The 24,825-nt window shown below is 37.4% G+C and overlaps 3 protein-coding genes across 3 annotated transcripts; 1 reads left to right on the forward strand and 2 right to left on the reverse strand.

Moving 5' to 3' along the window:
* Positions 1–32: 32 nt before the first annotated feature.
* On the forward strand, positions 33–15,248 carry cfap43 (cilia and flagella associated protein 43; the record flags this gene model as incomplete). Its single annotated transcript, XM_079248808.1, has 37 exons — positions 33–72; positions 148–401; positions 479–575; positions 662–829; positions 1,076–1,226; positions 1,405–1,552; positions 1,706–1,788; positions 1,878–2,009; positions 2,076–2,192; positions 2,290–2,367; positions 2,499–2,644; positions 2,796–2,899; positions 3,030–3,179; positions 4,080–4,240; positions 4,339–4,503; positions 4,593–4,723; positions 5,650–5,812; positions 6,260–6,367; positions 7,064–7,141; positions 7,497–7,604; positions 7,690–7,794; positions 7,897–8,013; positions 8,467–8,634; positions 9,035–9,241; positions 9,406–9,489; positions 9,695–9,772; positions 10,349–10,477; positions 10,561–10,680; positions 10,774–10,881; positions 11,097–11,183; positions 11,262–11,633; positions 11,830–11,942; positions 13,192–13,357; positions 13,498–13,668; positions 14,644–14,724; positions 14,829–14,982; positions 15,073–15,248. Exons 1-37 carry the CDS (start codon positions 44–46, stop codon positions 15,246–15,248), a joined length of 5,007 nt encoding a protein of 1,668 aa, XP_079104934.1. The 5' UTR covers positions 33–43.
* A 184-nt stretch (positions 15,249–15,432) lies between these two features.
* sfr1 (SWI5-dependent homologous recombination repair protein 1) lies at positions 15,433–16,191 on the reverse strand (the record flags this gene model as incomplete). The annotated part of the gene is made up of 3 exons (XM_079248867.1): positions 16,075–16,191; positions 15,708–15,986; positions 15,433–15,621 (listed from the first exon to the last, which is right to left on the reverse strand). Exons 1-3 carry the CDS (start codon positions 16,168–16,170, stop codon positions 15,433–15,435), a joined length of 564 nt encoding a protein of 187 aa, XP_079104993.1. The 5' UTR covers positions 16,171–16,191.
* Positions 16,192–19,439: 3,248 nt separating this feature from the next.
* LOC306762366 (general transcription factor II-I repeat domain-containing protein 2-like) lies at positions 19,440–21,251 on the reverse strand (the record flags this gene model as incomplete). Its single annotated transcript, XM_079248809.1, has 2 exons — positions 19,440–21,130; positions 21,236–21,251. The coding sequence occupies 2 exons, from the start codon at positions 21,249–21,251 to the stop codon at positions 19,440–19,442; spliced, it is 1,707 nt and encodes a 568-aa protein (XP_079104935.1).
* Positions 21,252–24,825: the final 3,574 nt, after the last annotated feature.

Genomic DNA, 24,825 nt, shown 5'->3' on the forward strand with positions numbered 1-24,825 from the left:
AACAAAGCCCGAATTTGCTATGTAGTATAATTTAAACCTTAAAATGGATGCCATTGGAAATTTAGAGATCAGGTATGTTGTCCTTTTGCATTTACTTGTGTATCTTGGTCAAACGTAGCTAATATTTCTATTTTTTCCTTTTACCAGATGGATTCAAGGTTTTACCTACAATAACATCGAGTTTGTGGATAACAAAACAGTATGTTTCTCTTGTGGAAGTCATATCTCTTTCTTAAACCTGGAGACAAAACTGCGGAGTGTGTTTCACAGTCCTCACAGGGGCATTGGTGCACTTACAGCAAATGGCAACAGAGGAATTTTTGCTTTCTCTGAGCAAAAACTTTCCCCATCTATATTTGTGTACAATTTCCCAGACTTTCAGTTAAAGAATGAATTAAAAGGTTGGCTTTTCTTTTCATTTACAAAAATATATTGACTTAAAAAAGTCACATGTATTTAACATTCATTATATTTGTAGGAGCGGCACAACTGGACTATACATCTTTAACATTTAGTAATGTGGGTCCTTATTTGGCCTGTTGCGCTTCTCTTCCTGACTACACCATCACAGTGTGGTAAGTTACTTAAAACAGCACACCAATGTACATTATGCAGCATTAATTCATACTGCATAACCACTGTAATGGACATTGTGATACAGGAACTGGGAAAATGCTGAGCCAATTTGCACACAACCACAAGCCGGAGAGGATGTCATTTCACTGGCGTTCAACCCTTTGAATTGGCTCCAGCTTTGTGCTTTGGGCACAGCATCTCTCACTGTCTGGAATATTGAGAACAGTGGTGACGTTCATGTCCTGAAACCAAGGTAAAGACTGCTCAAAATGTTTGATAATACATGGCCATATTTTCATTGTATTGTGCACAAGCAAAGAGGCAATTTAAGAATATAACCTACATTTGTCTTTTAAATTCAATAACTTTTAAATACATTTGATAAATAGTGAGTTCATTTTTTAAAAAATCTGATGGTGATTGAAAGAATATGTAGAACCCACAGGTGTTAAGTGTAATGAAATCTTGTTTAAAGTGTTTTTTGTGCATTGTTTTCCAGAAAAATAGAACTTCCAGTGACTGACAGATCCTTCGATAAGAAATTGGCATCTTTTTCTGACAATTTTAGAAACAAACGGTCCTATTTTATGTCAGAAGTGCCACCAATAGCCACCTCAGGACTCAAGGAAGATAAGCCTCTGGGCATTGTGGTATTGTGTCACTGTTATCTGTCTATAAAATATAACATCTTTTGACAATGTTTGCGTATGTCTTATTATGTTTGATATATTTTAATATGTTTAATTACAGTTTTTTTTAAAATTCACTTTAATTAATTACTAAGGCCAAAACGTAAACTGTTTACCAATCCCACATGTGTTTTCACAGAAAACAGTCTCCTCCTCCAGAGCCTCAGCAACTCCTTCTGCCATATGTTGGACAGCCACATCAGAGCTATATGTGGGTTGTAAGGAGGGGTTCCTGCTCCTCGTTGACCCAGAGAGCCTCCATGTCTCTGTCCTTTTCAACCCCACATGTAAGCTGACATGTTAACTAGAACAGTGGGAAGAAGTAGATACAATAAAGTCACATGGAACACTGCTATTCTACCATGAATGCATTGTTCAGTTTTATTTACCAATGAAAAAAGACAGTAGTTTGTGCTTTACTTTACTTTTACTTTACTTAGTTGATGATGCCATTCCTGAACTCAAAAAGAGCCACTTTCAAGCTTTAACCCTTCATGGAAAGGATCTGATTGCTGTTGGAAAGGTATACGACCATGAACCCGCAACCATCCGTATGACTACATTAGAGATATGGGATCCTCAATTTCATGTTGCAACTTCAATGTGTTGCAGGAGAGTGTGGTGTACCGTCTGCAAATCAGAGGTACTCAGACAAATATCACGCAGTCATGGCAATTAGAAAGGCCTGTAACAAATGGGATGCTCTCCCCTGACAATGAAACATTACTTCTACCTTCCAATACAGTGAGTATTAAAATGTAATTTTGTGTATACATCATATTCTATAAAATAATCTCTCTCGATCCTCAGGGCCAGATCTATACGTTGAATCCAACCCATTCTGACAAGATAGTGACAGTCCTGGATGTTTCCAGCGGTAACTTTTTGACAGCTGCCTTCTTTCAATCTGACAAGAACGTTTGTGTGGTAAAGTTTATTTTTTCTTGGGAAATAGAATTTTTTCAAAAAGGTTTGGGTAATTTCGATTGTTTGGTGGTGATATTTCTGTTTCTACTGGTTGCAGTCATTGCGGGACTCTGGAGAACTGCAGCTTTGGTCTTCAGATGGCATCTGCTTGAAGTCTCTGTCGCTTCAAACTGAGGTCAAATTTAAAACATGTAGAATAAATAATCTAAATGTTTGAAAAGGATATCAAGCAAATTAAAAATGTGTATGAATAAGGGCAGAAGTGAACTTAAAATGTGTAAAGTAATTAAATATGTGTGTCTTTAGGTAACAAGTCTGGCTTGCTGTCCCATTGCACTTTATGCAGCTGTTGGAACAGCTTCTGGAATAGTCTTTTTCATTGATCTGAACGAGGAGCAGCCTCGCCTGGTACACCAGATTCAACTGTACCACACTGCTGTGGATCAACTTGTGTAAGTATCCTTCATCAACCCAAAGTCATGAAGTTTCAGTTTAACACTTTACCTGTGACACAATATTTTATATATTTATGAATAAGGAGTACAGAAAGAAAATGTTATTGCTTTTCAGGTCAGAAAAGTAAATGAACATGTCATTTTATAGTTTTGATCAATCAGGGCACTACCTTCTCACCAGTGGCTCAAATTCACATATCTATGTCCTTCATGCAAAGCCATCAATGCGGTTTTCAGTCATAGGATACACAGGTAAATTTATTTTTATCTTTTCAAAAAAGTTCAAATGTCATTGATCATTAAATCAATCTTTCTAATCACAATTTTAGAGCTGATAAGAGGAATTATAGGGGTGTCCTGTCATATGTTTTTTCTTCTCCAGTTATTCCAGAACATATATTGTCACTTTGCACTCAGTACCTCAGGGATGTTGAGGAAGTGAAAATCCTTGCTCTGTGCACTGAACAGGGGTACAATAATGAAGAGGGTGACCTGATTACAGTCCTTTCCCTGTCTGTCAGAAACCTTGCAGGTAAATAAATGACTTATTCTCCAGATTTTTAAAGGGAGTTTTGAAATGAGCTGGGTATTATTTAGAACTACACTGGTTTATATAAAAGGCAATGTAACATTAGAAAATGTTTAGGCATGTCTTGGCAGTCTTTGGCAGAATATGTCCAAGGAACAAGATAAAAGTCTCATATCTGACACATAAATCATAACATCATGGAGCATGAGTTAGCAGATTTAAACAGATATGGGAGGTCTAATCTTACTCAAGAGGAATGACTATACATTTATTCAAAGATAAAAGGCACTGAGTCATTTTCTGAGAGTGAGGAGAGGTTTTAAAGATGATTGATTGCATGACTAATCATATTTAAATAAAGTTTGTAAGCTAGTTTTTCGAATCATATTTTTAAGGTTAAACTTGTCACTATAGAAAGATACCTTAGTAGTTAGTTTTTGTTCCTTGAAGCACAACCAGCCAAAGGCTCTGACTCAAACCCACTGTTAGGGCAGGACATTTTTAATCTAAAATATAGTTAAAACCAGAACCATGACTTGGCAGTTTAGACACATGTCCCTTGTTTAAACAGGAGTATGGAAAACTGCTGAGCAACCATGACACAAAGAGGTCTGTAGAGGCAAGGGTAAACACACAAGGCCAGGGTGTGACCACTGGCATTAGTTGTACCACATGGTTATACAATAGTAAAATATGATTTAAGTGTGGTTTAAGATTGTTAACAGAACACTTTACAGAGCATAAACTGGTTAAAAATTTCCAGTGTCAATGCATTAGGTGATCAATTATATGTTCTACCTTGATGCAACAATAAGATTCATTACAGTTACTCTCCCAAAAGATGACCCAGCAGAAGATTCTGTGTTTTAAATCATGTCATGGTGTATCTCTCTTATCCTACAGATCCAGATAGTGTTGACCGTCATGGTTGTCTCTCAGCTCACATCCTCAAAGTGTTCAGATACACAGTACCTCATCCACTCACATCCTGTGTACTGGGAGTCAGTGAAGTCTTTGCTTATTGCCACAGAAAGAAAACCCTTCAGCAATTTCATTTGCCTGAGGTTGTCCAGCTAAAATGTTGTTGTAATCTTTTCTTTTCTTTCCATAACTTCACAGTTAAGTTTTCATTTTCAACACATATGCGCTTGACTCCCGTCAGGATACAGATGGCCTCTCCAGTCAACAGGTGGTCGAGCTAAAACCAAAACAGGAAGTGAAGGGTCACCCAATGGGCCCCACGTCTCTTCTTCTGTCTCCTAACGGTCTGTGGTTGGCGTCTGTGGGCCGAGATGGCTTACTGCGCATTAGACAAAGTTCTGCCATGGTAAAGACTCACCTTATTGTTATATTTAGTTGTTTTTTTTTGTTTTATTTTCTGTGTTCTATATTAAGATGTTGTTGCTACACCTGCAGGAGGAGTATATTGAGCTGCAGTGTCATTCATGCCGCCTTGGTGGAGTTCGGAGTGTGTCCTTTTCCACAGATGGTCACACAATTCTCACTGCTGGCTTTAAAGATGGCTCTCTGGTGTGCACTAATGTCAGGTAAAGCACTCTGTCATGCTTACATAATACACAGCTATGAACAGCAGAGGGAACTGTTGCTTTCAGTAGGGTGTAGTACTGGTTTGATCCAGTTTATGGTTAGCAGCATTTATCCTTTCTTTCCACTAGCAGTGGAGGATAACATATAATGACAACAACTACAGAATCAGAACCTCAGAGTATTGTCCAGTGTACGGCGCTCTGAGGTTCCAACGAAACCATGCCTATAATCTGCAAGAAAACAAAGATCTGATAAAATTTACATCTCCCCTCTGAAAAACAGCCCACTCACATTCCAGATCTGTCTACTCTGCTCACTCACACACGTCTGTTTTCAGGTCTAAAAACTTTAACACCATTGGTTTTTTTTTTGGTTTTTTTTTTACCATTACATGTATGGTTTTAATCTCAGATTTAATTAATTATTGTTGGTTCACTAAGATATTGACTAAACATATTAGAATGTAAAGGTTTGGTGATGCACTAAATGCTTTTTGTTGCAACAAATCCCGTGAAAGGACTCTGATTAACTAAAGCCTGAATTATGCTGTTTCACAGAAATCTACTGTAATGCAAATACAACAAAAACATGCCTAGGACATGTTAGGAAATGGGAAATACTGTGTAATTATCACTAAACACTGCACTGTAACTTATTGCTCAATATGCACTGCCATGCCACAGTCTGCAATTAAAAGTAGTCCGAAAATCTGAACTCTAACTCCTGTTTAAGTAGGATAAAATTAAATCTCAAAGCTTTCATCAAAGGAACTGGGAGCTGTGTGTGAGTTTCTCAAAGAGTAAGAAAAGAAAATGTAGCAAAACTGACTGATGTATTGTAAACATAAAAACCAAAACAGGATAACTACTGAAAGAGTATTGATGCATTTTAATTGTGCATATCTGTCCTCCATGGCTCTTTACAGAATTGAAGGTGTGGATACTGGAAAAATACATAAAGCCACCAAGTGTAGTCAGTCCGTGACTCTTTTGAAGAACATTTTTACCACAGAAAATTCCATCCTTACGGATTTGCCTGCATGGGGACAAGATTCTACTGGTGAAAGTGAAAAAAGTGGTGAAAATGAGGTAAACAATATAATATATAATAATTTATTGTTTTATGTTAAATAATAAAATAATACATTGAAACACTTAAACTGTGCTGTTTCCTGTTGATATTAACCATCTAAGTACATTCCAGCTACATAACATGCTCTTATTTCATTCAGATCACTTATCTAAAACTATTGCACATTATTAATGAAGGTTGGAATGCATTTCCAGTGGCCTAGTTATTTGGAAATTATTTTTCCCCTCTCTGCATCTGTAATAGAGAAAATGTTTGTTTAACCACACAATTAAAACGTCTTTAGCCTTCAAAGCTGAATCAAGACTTGTTCCTCTGTGTGCAACAGCAGCTTCTCAACCTTTAAAGCTTTTTCTTTTGTTTTCTTTCCCAACTTAAAAATAGGTAAAACCAAATATACTTAATAGTTTTTTTCTTGATTTTCCATGTTCTTTTTTATTCTATAGGCCAGTGGTGGAATATCTGTAGATGTGACAGAGCAGGATGAAAGTTACAGCAGCCTGCTGTGGGCTCCACATGCACACCCAACATGGCTGGAAAGCAGGCATGAAGCGGTCAGTAAGAAGCAGTAATATCTGTGAAGGTGGTATGAAATGCAGGTATTATGAACTGTATATTTATCACCCACGCCTGTAGATTGAGAATAATAAAAATGCCTTTCCCTCTATGTGATCTGTCTCAGGAAACAGCTGCGTTGTTTTTGGCATGCCGATACGTTGTGTAACTGCAAGATTATTTATAGGGCGAGAAAAACAAGCATTTTAATTAGCTCTATAGTGGTGTGAAACAGATAACTATTTCTAAAAACATATCAGTACCATCAGCAGACAAAACCTCTTGATTAGTTGATTATTTTTTAGTTTTATACTACCATGTCATTGATTTCAAACTTTTAATTATATTTATCTATGTAAAGTCATCTGATTTTGTTTTGTTTTGTATTTTTGTTTTTATTTAATTTTTTTATTGTTCAAGATGTGTTGTAAACTCGTCGTTCCTGTAAATGAGGGAAGCCTTAGTGACTAATGAGTTAAAATAAAGGTTAAATAAAAAAAAAAGCAGATCATCCATTTATACCTCATTGACAGTCACATTTGTGATAAGAGTATTTTCCATCCTGCTTTAAAATGTTAAATTAATTATAACAACTGTCTGATTACAATTAATGTTTGATTTTACTTTGTGATGTTTGAAAAGTTGCTGTAATTCCTGTGAACTTAACAATATCTCAGTCTGTATATTGTTAACAGGTTGTACAGGAAGACAATAAGAAATATTTTGAGGCAAAGAAAAACCTGAAGGAAACCATTCGAGAGTTACGGAACACTGTGAGTTTTATGACATTTGTGTTGTATTTGTGTAGTGTATGTAGATTCTCATACATTTGTACACAGGAAAATTTTATAACAACAGACAAACATAAAGCTGGCAACAATCAATGATACGCTAAAGAAGAAATACTGGATCTGTAAATGTTATTCAATTTAGAAAGATTACCCATGCTTATACACAGCCGTTTATTTCATTAATCACACTCACTTACTGGAATAAACATCAACAAACTTGCATACAGGGATAAAAGCCTGTCTCGTGTATATTTGACTTGCTTTTGATTAATTTTAATTTAAAAAGTTGCCTTGTGAGTCACACAGGAGACAGCCTTTTTGTTTTTGTTACTGACAGATCCAGAAAATGCTTCGTGAAAATGAAAACCTCTCAGAAGAGCAGTTCAACTTGGATGTGGAGGAGCAAAGGAGATTTGAGGACATGGTGGAGCAGGAAGTTGCGAGGGTACTGCACAGACATGAATGCAATTTTTGTTATGTAATTTAAACTTGTGCCTCAGAGCAATCTTTAATGTCCTGGCACTGTACAGGTGAGAGCAGAAATCGAACAGGACATTGTGGAGAAATGTTACTTCCGTGATGTCCTGAAGAAAGAATGCTGGGACTCTCTGATGGTCAAAGGGAGAGCTATCAAGGTAAGAAGGGGTTAAAAGCACCCTGTGAATAAAATTTACCTATTTTTTTTTTTTTTTTGGTCTGTTTGATTGCTCTAAATCACATGTGACTGTCACTCCCAGGCCTTTCACTCTGAACTGGTGGTGCAGAACTTTCCTCTGAAAGAGCGAGCAGAGAAACACTGTGAAGTCCTGCAGAGGGTTCAGAATATAAGGAGGATTGAAAAGGCTGCCTGCACCGTAAGCAACACTAGCGACTTAGATTCTGACACAGCAAAGCAACGCACATGTGATGAGTTAGAATTAATTAAACTCCATGTTTACTGTTGTGAACGAGAAACAGAAAAGCAGCAACATTTCTGAGGGTTGTGGCAATGCAACAACAGATCTTTTACTCACTCTCTGGAAGTACATTTTATGGTAAAAACCATTCAAGTCAAAACAAGTTTACTGCAAAAATAATTTGATGTTTTGAATCACAGTCCTTCATCTGGACTTTTACTGCTTGAACACACGCCAGTCCAGTTGTGTTGAAACCTTTCATGATTTATAGCTGTGTGGCCAAAAGTACGTTGCTGCAGTTTTTGTCTTCACAGGAATATTTCTTCAGATAAAGTTTATCAGCTTCTGGCCTAAGACTCAAGCCACATATTTAATTCAATACTCTTATTCCCCGTCACTTTTAACAAGCAGCTAAGCAGCGCAAAAGAAGAAGAGCAGAAGGAAGAAGGCCGTGAGGCAGAAAGTGCTACACTGACAGGAAGCTTTTCAGCTCAATTGGGATGTTCAAATCCATATGTCTACAATCAGTTCAGCCTGCAAACTACAGAACAGAGGATCAACCAGATAATTCTGCTACAGGTAGGAACTTGTCAAATTTCCATTAAAGTATGATGATCATGCCTTTAGGTTCAGTTGTGTTTTCTTAAGGTATAGACAGAAATACACCCTTAAAGTAAGACAAAAAAAAAGTTGCAAAAAAGGAAAAATTCAGGCTTGTGTTTAAATTTGTGATTTTTTTTTTTATCCTTGGTAACAATAAATATTTTTCTTTAATTCATTTCCAAATGCAGGATACAATTTATCCTGATCCTGCCTTTAGGTTCAGTTGTTTTCTTGAGGTATAGACAGAAATACACCCGTAAAGTAGGACAAAAAAAAGTTGCAAAAAAGGAAAAATTCAGGCTTGTGTTTAAATTTGTGATTTTTTTTTATCCTTGGTAACAATAAATATTTTTCTTTAATTCATTTCCAAACGCAGGATACAATTTATCGCATAAAGACAGTTTTCAACAACGAGTTTGAAGCCCTGCACAGACGTAAGATACGAGAGCTCAAATGTGTGAAGGACAGGAACAAACAAATCAAGGAGATGATGCTGGAGCTGGACATAAACCAGGACCTGTGGGAGCCCAGCCTGACTGACAGCGAGTGCCCAGAGAGGTTGCTTACCGTGGATGACTCTGAGGTCTCTGTCCTCCTGAAACATCCAATAAGTAGACAGTTCACATGAAGTTCAACAACCAAAACTTGTGTGAATTCTGAGCTACTTTGTGGTTTGTTTGTTTTTGTACTGAAATGTGAGGAAGTATATGATTATCATCCCGAGATACTGCCTTTGTTCCACTAAAGATTAAAGCAGAGAAGCGTCTCACCCCAGCGCAGCAAGAGGAGGAGAGGAGGAAGTTTGCAGAGCGGGGTCATCTTGCTGCTCAAGTATGGCATCTTAAAAATGTTTTTAGAATTTATTTTTGTCACTTTTTGCATTTTTTAAAAAGTACATGCAATATAAAAATGACATAAATAAATGCCAAAAAACATTAATAAAATGTATGAACATCTTTGCTGTTCAACATATTGAATCATGAGTAGAAATACATGCGAAGTGTCATACTGATGGGTGTTTGTCTTTCTGCTGCAGGATGATAGCAGAGATCGGGCTCTTTATGAAATGATGGATAAAGAGCTTGAAGTGAAAAAAGTCGACATCTTGAAACTGGTGAAAATCAATCAAATGAGATAAAATACGATTTTATCAGAATAACAAGTTGATTTTTCTCTCTTTGGAATATTTCTTTTCACAAGTTTGACCAATCAGTTTAGAGACTATTTGAGGAGCATATTTTTATATTTTAACTCTATAAATGCAGATAGCGCTGTTTTCAGTGTAAAAACAAGCTGAAGATAACAGAAAATAGTTTTGTTCCTTTATCTCAAGCCAGAAGATTGAATAATTTCATTAGACTATACTGAACATCACAATATTTTTGCATATCTTATTGAGAAGAAGTTTAAAATAGAAAAATTATTTTTTAACTCTGATGTAAATATTAATTTTGGATTTTGATTAATTGTTCATTTTAGGATGTATGATGAAATTATTGGCAGAGGAAGCTGAATGTTTCTTACGATGTGTAATGTGTTTTTTCTTTTCCTTCTTCTACTAAAGTCTTTTTTTTTAGGCAAACATTGTCAATGTCCTGTTTTTTTACTTGAATTCTTGAATGAATAGTGTCAGTTGAATTGGTGTAATCAGCATAATGAGCACATATTTTCTATTGAACTGACTCCACAGGAAATATCTCCGCCTGAGTTTGTGTTGACCAAGCCTAGCACTCACTGGAATGAGGAGGAGAAAAAAGTGTACAAAGAGTACGAAAAGAAAGTCAAAGATCTCAACGAGGAGAAGGAGCAATACAAATTGGTATTACAGAGGACTCACTTACTGTTACTACTGAGTCCTGTTTAGTTGTCTGTATAAATAATCAATGAACTCTGTAACTGCAGTCATTGGAAATCGAAATAAAAAAACTTCAGGAATGCAGCAAAGATGCAACTGAGAAGTTTGACGAAACATTGACTTTGCTGTTGGAAAAGAAAGTGAAATGCACAATTGCCGTATACCAGGTAATCAATCACACAGGTACACATACACACATATACACAGTCTGAAGGACGTTTCTTGAACATATTATTTTATCTTTTTGATGTTTTTCACAGGAAGAGCTTAAGATTACTTATCTTGTTGATTCCGTGGTCTTAGAAGAGGAGATGAAAAGCCAAGAGCGGGAGCTTAAGATCAAACTAGAAATGATGTTGATGTACAAGGTGAGAAAACTTGTGTAGAGGGATACTGTAGGAGTTTTCGGCTGCCAATCTCAGAATTTGGAAGAAATGCTGGCAGTGTGTGTGTAAATTCTAACATAACCCATTGCTCAGGCATGTTTTAACAGAACAACTATGCACAGCACAAATATTTGGTTTTGAGACTGGCAGTTCTTATTTCCATTCTGTCATGTGATTAACATGAATTTATCTGACAGGCTAAAACTGAGGAAGAGGTGAAGAAATGCACAGACCAGGTAGAAAATTTCCGAGAGGAATATGGCAGAATTGTAGCTGAGGACAAAGTAAGTATGTTGGTAAAAGTACTAAAAGTATGACTGTGCTGATGCAAATAATTTGATGTCATCCATCTCTCCCTGAAGGAGTTCGACAGTGATTTCAGGAAAGAGTTTTTTGACGTGCCAAGCCAAGTTGTTGATGTCCTCAATAAATTGTTTAAAAATAGGCCCAGGTTAGTAATTCTTTGTAGCTGTCTTCTTATTCATTATTTTTTTTATTGTTATTATATAGCAAGTTCTCAAGAAAGTTTTCTGTTCTTCAGGGTTCAAAAGATGAGGTTCCAAACCAACAACACCTCTGTCCCAAGCAGTAGTCTGTGTCCTGATGCATCCAGCCAATTGCTCAAGGCTATGGACGAGCTGGATGCTCCAAAGAACATGCCAGAGGGTCTGAACTTAACCATCTGGCAGAGATTTTGCCTTATGCGGCGAGCAAAAGTACAGAGTGAACAAAAGGTAATACTTTAAGAGGTTAAAGATCACAGTATAGATATTTCTTTCGTTCCTTCAGATCAGATAGACTAGTTGAATTTACTTACAGTCTGAGTGTATTTCTCAACAGATTAGGGAAACTTTGTCATATATTTGTATAAAAATTCTTCTTTGTTTGCATAAGTAGCTGTCCAGTTATTGTTGTATATTTCCTATTTAGGTACATGTAAAAGCTTCCGCCCTTGCTGAGGTGCAAGAGTTTTTGCGGAGGAGGCTAGATGAAGATCATGCTGCCCAGCAGGAAGTTAAAAACCTCTCTGAAGCACTTGAACAGTAAGACTCTGATGCTGTTAATTTTACATTTTTATAGAAATAGTCTGGTACGTTAATCACTATTTATTCTTGCATGTCCTATTATGGACTTTTTCTCAAATTGACAAAAGGTCTTAATAAAATGTCTGTCATGCTTCGGTCAAATACCACAGAAATACAGAACAGCTCCTTTTTCCACCAGAAGTTCACATTTTTATACTCACATTGGCTTTTTTTTTTAGGGTTGTCTCTTTTGTTACAGGATATATTTAATGACCCTTGAAGCAAATCATTACCATATGACAAAACACAAGATGGAAAACTATTTGAGCGCACACACTAACACACAACAATCAAGTTCATACAGCCATGCTGTTTGATAATTTTATCCTCACATCTTTATTATTCCCATATCTGGGCACAAACTTGCAAGTGATACATCAGTCTGACTCAGCTTATTTAAACACAGCGAGGTGATCAGTTGAAACTTCAGGTATATCGCAGATAGTTATCGCTCCATCATATATTGATTCCATAAATCCTACATTTTACTTTTGCTCTGTTCTTCTGGTTGTTGTTTCACCCTTTGATGTCATTTGTTCTGTGATCATTCTGGTTGCTTTTGTGGAAGTAAGTTTAGCAAATATTATTGGTTTAAATGTCAGATAATCATAAAACATTTCTCAAAACACAAGGAAACTATTATTTATACTATTAATATTATGTATCATTTTTATTTATTGTAAACAATCATTTTTATTTGGAAGTCAGATTTTCCTGTTGGGATATAAAACTCAAAAAATACCTGGAAACATGTATTATTCATTTAACTCTACAACTCTGGCATTAGGGCTGTTAAAGAGTTAAGAAAAAACACAAGAATAAAAGATTAATCTTGCAGTGTACAGTGACTATAGTTTTATTTCAGCTCAAAGTTCAGTCAAGATAAAAGATGATAAAGTTGGAAATTTCTGCTCTGAGCTGGAAGAGTGACAGAAATTGACAGCAAAATTTAAATATTACTTCTGAAATATTTTTAAACCAATGGAAACCCAAACAATGTCTCAGGGTCTTGTTTTTATTTTTACAATTATTATTATTATCATTATTATTGTAGCTATCAGTAACTGGTGATTTCAGAATATTGGGTTTAAAGCACAGAAAAACTTGTTTTAGTTCTATTTCCCTATCTGACACACATGTGCAGCAGTTCTACCTGATGTCATAATCGAGAGCCAATCTCTTGTTAATGTGTTCTCTTCTAATATAGTCTGCACAAGAAGAGGAACAATAATCTGATAAACACCATAGTCCAGGTCGGACTCAAACAAGGGCAGGTCGAAGTGTCCAGCACAGACCTGACAGCTGATACAGCACAGACCGACTTCATCCTTCAACACAAGAGCGTAGTGGACAACCTCAGAGGAATCATCAGGGTCAGTCTTTACCAGTACCTGCTTTTTATTCCTTTGATTAAAATTTAAGAATAATGTTTTCTTTTTCTACAGATGATATTAAAAATAAATAAATTCAAAGAGTAGTTACAACATCTGTCAAATAATCAGGTGTGTGATAGAATCTTGCAGAAGAAAAGGTAGCCATCATGGAGAAGCGCAAAGCGATCCGAAAGGACATAATCCAGTTGGAGTGGGAGCACAAGGTGATGAAGAACAAGATAGAAGACCTCAATGACAAAACGAAGGACATCAGAATGTTACGACTATCAGAGGAGCAACAGGATTTGACTGTAAGCTAACTTTTATTATTTTACAAAACTGCCTTTTTGCATTTTTTATAGAATTTTGTATCCTTTGCACTTTATAATCACTGACTGGGCTGGATGTTTCTGACAATTTAAGGATAATCTCTCAGAAATTTGTGCGTCAGCTGTAAATGACTGCATTTGGATTGATATATTAATCCTTTAAATGAGTCTAGCCAAATTTCTATGTGTGGTTTCAGGGCAGATATTATAGTTTTGAAAATTGTTACCAGATACATAATCTTTCATATGAGACCCACCCTTTTCATGCAACCACCCCACCTTTGTTTTCCTTTTCAACATGTAAACCTCTCTTACCCTGAGGCATTTAGTTAAAACGATCTTTTCTTTGTTTTCATAAAACAGGAACATGATGAAAATATAAGTTAATTTTACAATAAAACATTTTAACAATGCTTTTTTTATGTTTGTACATTAAATCTGCCAGGAAAGTAATACATCTTTGCCTTGTTTGGCTGTGAATGTAAGGCAGGGAAGAGCAGTTTAATCTGACAGATCACACCAGCTGTCAGGAAAGTAATTTGCTTGGGGATTCAGTCCATTAACTTACGAATATTTAACTATAATATATACAATTAAATGAAAAATATTTCAAATATAAAGATGAGATTTCTTTGAAAAAATGTAAGTAATCTGTAATCGTGTGTTTACTAAAGCTAAGAAACTGACTTTCCAGGCAGTAATGCCAGTGATGATTCAGTTAACCCTGTTCTGGTGGGGCTTCCTGACATTGTTTAAGCCTCTAACACTATGCAAGAGAAGGGCTTTGAATATAAATAAGTCCATCCGGAGTTATCCTAAGGATATTTTGATGAAGGGTTTTGCTACATCTGTTGTGTGATCCTTAATAATAATAAAAAATAAATAGAACTGATGCTTAACACAAACAGATTATTGTCAAAACATAATGTAGCTGCCCCCCTATGCTCTTCATTCCAGCATCGCAGCAAGACAGATCAAAGGAAGTGTATGTCCAAGAAGGTCACAGATTTGGAGAAGACTTTAGCTTTGATGAAAATGGTAACAGAAAAATCTGATGATTTCATCCGTCAGTTCTGTGACTTGCATTTCCGTCAATTTCAAACATTAAACGTTCAGATAAATTCACATATGTTCATTTTCAGACTCATCAAAGGAGCATACAGCAACGCAAGAAAAAGATTAAGAAGATCAATAAGCAGGCAGCTGTAAAAGCTAAGCAAAACACCGTTTTAGAACAGGAGCTTCCTGATGTGCAGGTGACTGTGTCTGAGCTGAGACACATCTGTGAAGCAGCAGGTAGTGGCACTTCACCTCTAAATATTCACTCTGCAAATGGAGCTTTTATTCACCTGTTCAGGCTAATAAACCTGCTGTTTTGGTGTTTAGATACAGAAGAAAACGAGGCGTCTACAACACTAAAGCACTACCAGGTGGTTGTTCAAAGAAGAAACTTGGAGGACCTTGCTAGAGGACAGTCGGAGGACTTAGATGTCCTTCAGAGAGAAGTTGAACGTCTAAGAATGAGGAACTTCCCTTCACTCGATCAGCTGAAATACAACTGAACAAAGCTTACTCTGCAACAAATAACACAATTTTATTTCAGCTTCTCTTAGCAAGTTAACAGAACATGTCATTTACTTTGCTGTGAATAATTTTTTGGCAGCAAAAAATAAAATAAATCTTGAACGCATAACTATTTTCTGTAGTGCTTTTATACAGCATAAAACTGAGTTTCAAAGCATATTGTTAAGTAGTGAAGTCCCCCTCTGTGCGGTCAAAGTGCAGAAGGCTGTCATCCAGACCAAAGAGGTCAATCAGCTCGGACAGGCTGGGCTTTTGTCCATCTATGGGGACATCTGCCTGGAGCTCACACAGTGCAGCCTGAGCACAACTACGCCACTTGTCAATCAATGTTTGGAGTTGTGTTAAATCATTCTAAGGAGAAAGACAAGAAATATTTTAAAATGGCTTGAAATACAGGGAAATAATCCCACAATGCTCCCTCTAAAAGAAGCCAATACCTTGCTTCTGTACATTTTCACCATCTTTAGTCTCCGAAGTGTCTCTGTTTTGTCTTTTACTTCCTTCCTGAGCTGTTTAACTAAATCTTCATGTTTGGAAACATATCCAGGAAACTTCTCACTCCCTGATCTCTCCAGGGAGTGTGCTGAAACTTGTCGGCCATCCTCCTCCTCCTCATCATCGACACAAAGGCGTTTGGCCACAGAAAGAGGCGAGACGAAGGAGCGTCGTGTTCTCTTCAGCCTCTCCCTCAGTGATGCGCTCAGCTTTGGGTGATGCTATGTGGGTGACCGCGGGAAATTAATTAAACGACACACATACACGAGACAAGAAGCGATTAGTAGTGAGAATGTGTAAAATGCTTACCTTTTTCTCTTTAAACTCCGAAGGACTTGACTCGACCGAATAATTAAGGGAAGAATGCGTAGATTGGCATTTTGCTCCTTTGGGAGTGATGTCCATTTGTCACATTTACAATACTTTTGACTCGCTTTTTTCTTTAACTATAGATACTAAAATGAATCAGTTTGAGCTTCAACATTGGCGTAACGTTAACTTAACTAGTCAATGTGTCAGCTAGTCAATGAAAATGTAGAACAATCTACAACAGGACGAAATAGGTTTTTATATTTCCGTATTTTGCGGCGCTGATCCTAAAACGTTGACGATTGGACAGAATTTCACTACGTTTAACCGAAGAGCATTCTGGGAGATGTAGTGCTGAGATAAAAGTTCAACACGGAAACCTAGTTTAAAAAGATAGTCTTGTCACGTTAAATTTGTGCGTGTCCATATGACTGCGTCATATCTACTTTTTGGAAACTTATATGGACACGAAGCATTTAGTCTAGCTCAATGTAGAGTACAGAGAATCGGGTGTTTCTAATGAGAATTGAAACTGGTGAAAAGTAATCGCCCCTCACACTAATAATTATTTTAGCCAGCTATTATATGTTTTGGTTCAGATCCAGCAGAAGACTTGTCATAGTACTATTAATATTATTGACATTATTAACAATTATTGACGTTTGCCATTGTAGGGCTCCTGTAGAGGTGGAGGACATGGAGGAGGGAGGTAGAAAGCACTGTATTACATTGAGATTCTGTTCTGGGTAAAGGAACACAAGTACTTTGTAAATCTGAGCTATACAAGACTTGAGTGACAAAACTAGGTGTTTGCAAAGTTATAGAGACAGCATAGAAATAACAGCAGGAAAAAGGATGGCCAAAAATGTGTAACATTTGCTGGCTGAAACTGCAGACCTTCACTTTTTCTTTCTTCCATACTGAATTAAATCATCTTACTGAATTTAAAAACATAGGCAGCGTTTGTTCCAAATGAACATATTTTTGCCTCCTTTTACTTCCACTTTACCTCTAATTAGCACATATAGCCTCCTCAATGGGAATTATACAGAAAATAAACACTTTTGAAAAATATTGACATATATTAATTAAAAACTGTGTCATACGTCAAACACAATCATGCACATGGGTATATAGAGATACTGTTTCCACGCTTTGTCTGGAAACAGTTATCATCTGATCTATCTATTCTTTTCATTTTCTTTCTCTCTCAAACACACAGGCTCAAACTTAAGATAAATGCTGCTTGTGATTTCCCATAGGAGTGTACATTTTCATTTTTTTTGTCAAAAAACACTTTTTCAAGTAGTCAATGTGTACACTCATGATAGGTCAGTCTCAGCCAAAATACCAGGGCAGATTTTTGTGTCTGCTATTATGCTCCTGTTTATATTTCATTCAATATTTATCTCCTTTATAATTTACACCCCATTTTATTCTTTGATATGTGACAAATTCCCTTTAATTGCAAGCAAGTACACAAATTTCACCTGGACTTAATCTTTTGGAATAATCACACATGATATACAAGAAAATTTTATTAGAATACTGATTAAAGAGAAAAATATACTGTTTATATTACAATTTAATTAAATCCTCTACGACTATTACTGTGTTCACAACATTGAGAATATTTTCTGAGTTAAGGAGCACAACAAGAACTTGGTAAATCTGAGCTGTACCAGACTTGAGTGCTAGTTTTAAGTATAAGAGGAAAAATTAAGTAAAACTTAGAAAAACCAAGCAGAAATATTATCTCTTAAATGTAGAACAAAGTAAAAGTGACTTTTTTATGGCATGTGTTTTCTGTTACTGTTGGCCTTGTTACCAGGCTTGAGTCATATTGTGATTCGCCTCTTCTCCTTCTCTTTAGCTGAATCATCTATTTTAAAAGACTTATTAATAGTTCCTATAGTTACTCAAGTTTTTTTACCCACTTAAGTGCAATAGTTCTCCCTTTTTGTGAGAGTGTCTCTGTAGCTATGAGTTGAAAAGTGTTAGAAAATCGGACGTGATACTGCCTGGACTTGAACATCAGTATTTGGCAGTGTGATATTACACACCTCAGGCAACAGGGGATTTTTTACATTTTATATGAATGAATCTTGCAGAGCTTTGTGCTGAATATAATTACTGTGTGAGTCAAGAGGCAATTTACTGTGCTTTTTTTTTTTCTTTGAAATTTCACATAAAATACTTTGCCTGCTCCTCCTTAGTGATATTTGAAGCAATTGGTATGGGTGTATAAAATTAAGAGTCTATGTGAGACACTGAGGGTGCCAGATCTTTAATCAAACAGGTCTACAAAATTTGGTACTTATAAATAAGTTCTTATTTTGTATTTGAGTTGATTATGTACTTTTTTTTTACTCACATGGCTTAGTAGTATCATATTATTGTCCCTTTTTCATATCTGATGGGGTTAGCTTCTAAAATTTTGCAATAAGTCAGGAGAAAATCTTTATGCCAACATTTTACAGTTACAGAAACATGAATTGCAGCAATACCACATGTCCTTTCTTCATTGTTATTTTATTTAAGCAGGTTGTTTTGATTTATACTTATTACCTGCTGTCATCACACCGGAGGCCTTCTTAAATGTGCTGCCAGAACAACTAATCTGTCAGCACTTTCTTATCTTTCAGGTTTATATAAACGACATTAACATCAGGAAAGTGGAGTTCAGCATTAGGACTGTCTACAACAGGAGTCCCCAAACTTTTTCCTGTGAGGGCCACATAACTTTTCCCTTCTCTGATGAGGGGCCGGGGTCAGTTTGTAACAGAAAAAGTGTGATGATTGCAGGAGTGCCTAAATGTAAAAATTTATTGTTTTCCAGAAAGCCACAATCAAATAACCCTTTCTGGATTCTTCACAGAACAAAAGTCAGAAAATAAATAACACTATTTATGAAATAAATAATAACCAAATAACCCTCTCTAGGCTCTTCACAGAAAAAAAGTCCATGGAACATAAACTTTCTGTTGTGCCGTGCACAGTCTTAACAGGTCCAAGTTCAGCTTAGTTGTCAGAGCAGAATCTCTTACTTAAATGACTCATATGAGCAGTCTCTCAAAGTTCTTTTGTTCCTTCCTTATAATCCTTTTGTAGGTTCCAGTAAGCTTGTAGACCTCGTTGTTTGCAGCTCTCTCTCTCTCTCTCATCAACTTCCCTGTGAAAACCACCAAGCAAGCAGGCTGAGAAACTGAACTAAGTGATGCAGGACCTACACAGCACAACCAGTACCACTACCAGTATGGTTGTGGAGATGGATTTTATCCCAGTAGATTTTATTATGATTATATTTGTTTATACTCAGAATGACTCATTCAAGTCAGAAAAGTGAGCTTACCTTTGTATGTTCATCAGTGTGAACTGTGGGCCTGCATCTGGCTGGTGAGAAGTTGAATGTCAGGTTCCATTCTAGTCACTGCCAGTCTCAAACACTGATGCAGATGTTCATCTGTCAATCTTGATCTCATTGGAGTTTTCAGCAGTTTCATGCGTGAAAAGGTTTGCTCGCAGATATACGTGCTGCCAAAAAGTGTTGACATCTTCATTGCGTGTTTTCTGATGTTAGGGAACCTGTCGTTTGGGAGGGCGGCATAGAAGTCAATGAGACTGTTGGGCTTGAATCCGTCTTTCAGAACATCACAGTTCTGTAACTCGGCCAACTCAAACTGATAAGAAGGCTGGGCTTCATCAATGTCGGCAACAAATGGGTTCTGGAAAAGACGGATTTCTTTTGCATGAACATGTAGTTCATGGAATCGCACACCGAACTCCGCCTTCAGCATTTCCAATGCTTCCACACACTTTTCAGCTGGAAACGGGACCGCTGGGTTCTCTGCAGAGAGGTTTTGTGTAGCAGGGAGATGGATGAAGCTGTGCTTTTTCACTTGTCCCAAAAGCAGCTCTAGTTTCACCTCAAATGCTTTTATGTGGGAATACATGTCGCAAATGAGTTTCCCCTGGCCTTGTAGTTGCAAGTTAAAGCTGTTCAGCATTTCTGTCATGTCTGTTAAAAATGCGAGGTGCCATTTCCATTCTGGGTCCGTCAGCTCTGGCACCGTTTTGTTTTGTGAATGAAGAAATGCGTTAATTTCAGGTAGCAGCTCGTAAAAACGCCTCAAAACTCTGCCCCGGCTCAACCATCGGACCTCTGTGTAGTACAGCACATCTCCGTGCGCAGATTCCAGTTCAGACAGGAATTCTTGGAACTGCCTGTGTTTAAGTCCCTTTGCTCTGATGAAGTTTATGCATGACACCACAACCTTCATGACAGAATCCCACGTCAACACTTTGCAGCACAGTGCTTGCTGGTGAATTAGGCAGTGGACTTGTAGCAGGGCGGTGAGACCCCGTTCTTCCATCTCCCGGTTCATGCGTCCTATTAGACCCCGAGACATGCCCACCATACTAGGAGCCCCGTCAATTGTGATGCTGGCCAGCTTTGACCAGTCCAGGTCCAACTCTTCCATGGTTTGGTACACTTTGCCGAAAATATCCTCCCCCGTCGTAGTCCCTTTCAGACTTTGGAGTGCTGCCAGCTCCTCGCACATCTCAAAGTTTGCACTAACTCCACGAATAAAAATGAGCAGCTGCGCGGTGTCCTGCACGTCTGTGCTCTCATCCAGTGCTAATGAAAAAAATTCAAATTCTTTTGTCTTCTGCTGCAGCTGGGCATATACATTACCCCCGATTTCTTCAATGCGTCTGGTGATTGTACTCGCTGATAGACTCATGGCATTAAAGACATCTTTCTTCTCGGGACACACCTCCTCCGCGACAGCGTTCATGCATTTCTTGACAAACTCTCCATCAGTGAAAGGTTTACCACTGCTTGCTATCAGTTGAGCAACCCGAAAGCTGGCCCGAACAGATGACTGGTTCAGCTGAGCTTGGCGTACAAATGTATTCTGCTGAGCTAACAGTCCACTTTTTAGCTTTGAGAGTTTGTCTGCTCGCATTTGGCCTTGCAAGCTATCATACTTGTCTTTGTGACGGGATTCATAGTGTCGCCGCAGATTGTATTCTTTGAATACCGCCACCGCCTCTTGACAGATGAGACAGACAGCCTTTTCTTTGCATTGAACAAAAAAATAATCGTTTGTCCACTGCAGGTTAAATGCCCTGCATTCTGAATCAATTTTTCTCTTACCTAATCTTTTCGCCATCATTCCGCTCGCTCTTTGAGAGGGGTGGGTTTAGGATTTTTTTTCTGGGGGTTGCCAGATAGGGGCACAGACTGCACAAGGTTGGAACAGAATGTCACGTTATATGCGTGTATAAAATAGTTACTAACTAATAGTTAATAATGAAAATAGTTCATAACTAAGGAACATTTTATTGCAAAAGTCCAACTTTATTATCAAATACAAATACACATATATGAAAAAAAAAATCAAAATGCTTTCTGGTATTGTTCAGGGGGCCGGACCAAATGTGGAGGCGGGCCGTATCCGGCCCGCGGGCCGTAGTTTGGGGACCACTGGTCTACAAGATGCAGACATTACTAATAATAGTCTCTATCACCTGCTTTATAATGATAACGTTTTTCATTGGTGCACATTCCTCTCTAATCACAAAAACCAGTTGACATGAACTTCAGGCCCTTTCAACCACTTGGAGTCTTCTGTAACAGATATTTTTCCTCAGCAGACACGACATTCCATTGAAGGAAAAATACAGGTGTTATTAATATGCTCCAAGAGCAGAACTGCATGATTTATTCTTGTTTTTCTCTCCGATAGCAAAATGTTTGCCGTGGAAATGAGCTTTTAAACTGGGGCTTAAAATAAAGTGGTTTTAAAGGAACAGTTTGACATTTGGCCTGATAATGATTGTGGCAACTGAATGATTGGAGTGTCTCCAAATTATTTGTAGAATTTCATGATCAGGAAGCTGAGTAATTATGATGACCACATACATCAAAACTGATACCCCTTTCACAAACAAACAGTAGTCTTTTCATTTTGGAAAGCAAACTGTGTACTATGCCATGCAGTTGCAGACTTCTGTTGTTGTAATGCTCTTGTTACTCAGGCTGCAACAGACAATTTAATTTTCAATTATTTGACTTGTTATTTTCTGAATTAGCCTGTTGTAAGGTCTGATATTTTACCTGAGAGGTTCATTGTTTTATCCTAGAATAGATTGTATGTGAAAAGTGCACTGCAGCTTCCACTGCACACTCAATTTTGATAAAAGTTAGGGGATTTTTAAAGGCAATTAAAAACTTCAATCTATAATAATTATTTTTTAAACATCCAACGTTACAAAACTTAGTTTTTCAAGAGGAATCTATATTGTATGTAAATTCAGCTGCTCAGCTCTGTGGTCGTCGTGTTGTTCTTCCCTTTGTACATACATTTTCAACAGAAGAAGAAGAAGGTCAATCACACACATTCAGTTTATGAAGTCTTATAGAACAGAGATAACAGTGGGATGAGTCTTTTTTAAGAAATATGTCTTGATGATTCAGTGCATGTGTTTCTCCTAAATACCACAAACTTCTTTCACATCAAGGACACACTCAAACACATGTTGCTTTCCTTCCACTGACACTGATGAACCTCTCATATCTATGCTGGAAGTGCATATTCTGGCCATTTCTTTTGCTGCTAAAAGCCTGGAGGGTTTTTCTTATTTTTGTTTTTAATTACTTTTTTCCCTTTTTCTTTGATCACAGACACTGGTTTGTTGTCCTTCTGTCAATCTGAAATGAAACTACATCCAGAAAACCAAGTGACATTTTCGCAGAGGATTTATTTATGACTTCCTCATCCAACTGCTTCAGGTTTCTTTTCTGGATGCAACTTTGTTTTCCATGGCACCACCTTAATTGTATGACAACTGATCATTGTGGCACAAATGTTTTTTCATGTAGTGCAATGTGAGAACTTCAAGATCAGGAATCCAAGCTTAAAGTTTTGTTGAGTCTTGCACTGAAGACTCATCCACTCGGAGTCACGAGAGGGAGTGTATCCCAGCAGCTATCATGTGAGAGAAAGGGTAAACCATGGACAGTCCATCACGGCAATAGTCCATAGAAAATTTAGAGACACAGGAACCTAACATGCACGTTTTAGATGTGTGGGAGGAGTATCCAGATAGAACTCATGAATGGTTTCAAATACAAACTCCAGACAGAAAGCAGCCGAAGCTCAAACCAGAAATCCTCTTGCTGTGAGACAAAAGTGCTAACCTCCACCCCACTGTTCAGGTTGCTATGAAGACTGAAAAGAAAAACAAAACAAAGACATCCAAAAACTTATAGACAATTCTCTATTTGAGTTTGTAACAAAGTCATGAGACACAACTCATCTTAAGACTTATGCTCCTTGTGGATGCTACTTTTATACTAAATCCTGACACCTTCACCTGAAACCACTCTACCTGGTCTTTTCCAAAGGTTGACAAAAATGCAATAATCTGCAGATTGGAGAATTAGGACATGTCTTACATGTATTTTCTGATTATTTATAAGTTTCTCATTGCATCATTCATCGGTTTTATGTACATGCTGCTAATATCAAACTTTTAACTTGCTTGTGTATTCTAAATAGGTTGACAGCGGAGTTGTCAGTGAAGACACTGCAATTAAATAAATCAGAAAATGTCAGAGTTTGAAGAAACTCTTGCAGCTTTTCTCAAAATTTTTTTTTAGAGGTACGAAGAAGTTTTATTTCTTACTTCAATGTCAACTCCATTACTGGGAAACCAAAATGAGTGTGGTGTCAAGTTGATCTGAGGAAAACAGATGGTTTCTTTGTAACGCTCTACTGTCAAGATTCACACTGAATCACACATGTATCATGTCACATAGTTTTGAGTGATGACCAAGGATTTTTCTAAGTTACATTCTTTTGTTAAACTAAGTGTAAACTCTTTGGAAGCTGCTGCCCTTTTGTTCCACAGAAATGATCATCTGGAGAAGCACTTGTCCTTAACACAAACAGGAGTGTTTAAAAAAGGTCACACAAGCCAGTCAGCTCCTGTTCTTGTTCTTTTTTCCCCGTCCTGGAATCTGATGCTTTCCGTTAAGACCTGGCATTATTCAAACTCACACGTAGATGTGAGAAAAGCAGCCTCCCCTTCCCATAGTCCTTGGGGCCATTTGTTTTCCATCATTTGAGCAGATTAGAGTCATACTGGCTGTGAGTCATGCAGGGTGGGTGGATCTCTAGGGTGTGGTAGGTGAGGGAAGCTGCAGACGCTTGCGGCTGCAAGTGGAGAAAATAAAGCATCTAATCTGTCTCAAAAGTACATAAATGTTGATGAACGGATTGACAGTATTTTATTATGATCATAGAGTTAAAAGCAGTCATTATGTCTTCTCATTTGGGAGTGTGCTTGTGGCCAGAAAAAAAAGTCATACTGAAGCTTCAGAAGAATCTGAGAAGTATCGCATGAAAAGTATCCAAACTTCTAATCAGAAAAAAAAAAAAAAAAGCACTTCTGATCCTGCAGCCTTTGCACATGCAAATACTGTCCAGTTATACAATGGCACACTGGCTGAAACCATAGCTGTTTTTTCTTTCAGGACTTCGGTGCACATATTGTTCCAATATGGGCACCAGATGTTTTCCAGCTGCACCAAAGTGGATTTATTGCACACAATAGATCAGCAGAATCTGAAATGGTTGCAGTCTTATCCAAAAGAGGGGAAGATAAAAACTAAAGATTAAGAGAGAGAGAGAGAGAGATCCCACCTCCCAGATTACCCCTCTCCCACCTCCTCCCAAACTT

Source organism: Telmatherina bonti (assembly GCF_933228915.1).
Source record: "Telmatherina bonti genome assembly, chromosome: 11".
In the NCBI taxonomy this organism is placed as follows: domain Eukaryota; kingdom Metazoa; phylum Chordata; class Actinopteri; order Atheriniformes; family Telmatherinidae; genus Telmatherina; species Telmatherina bonti.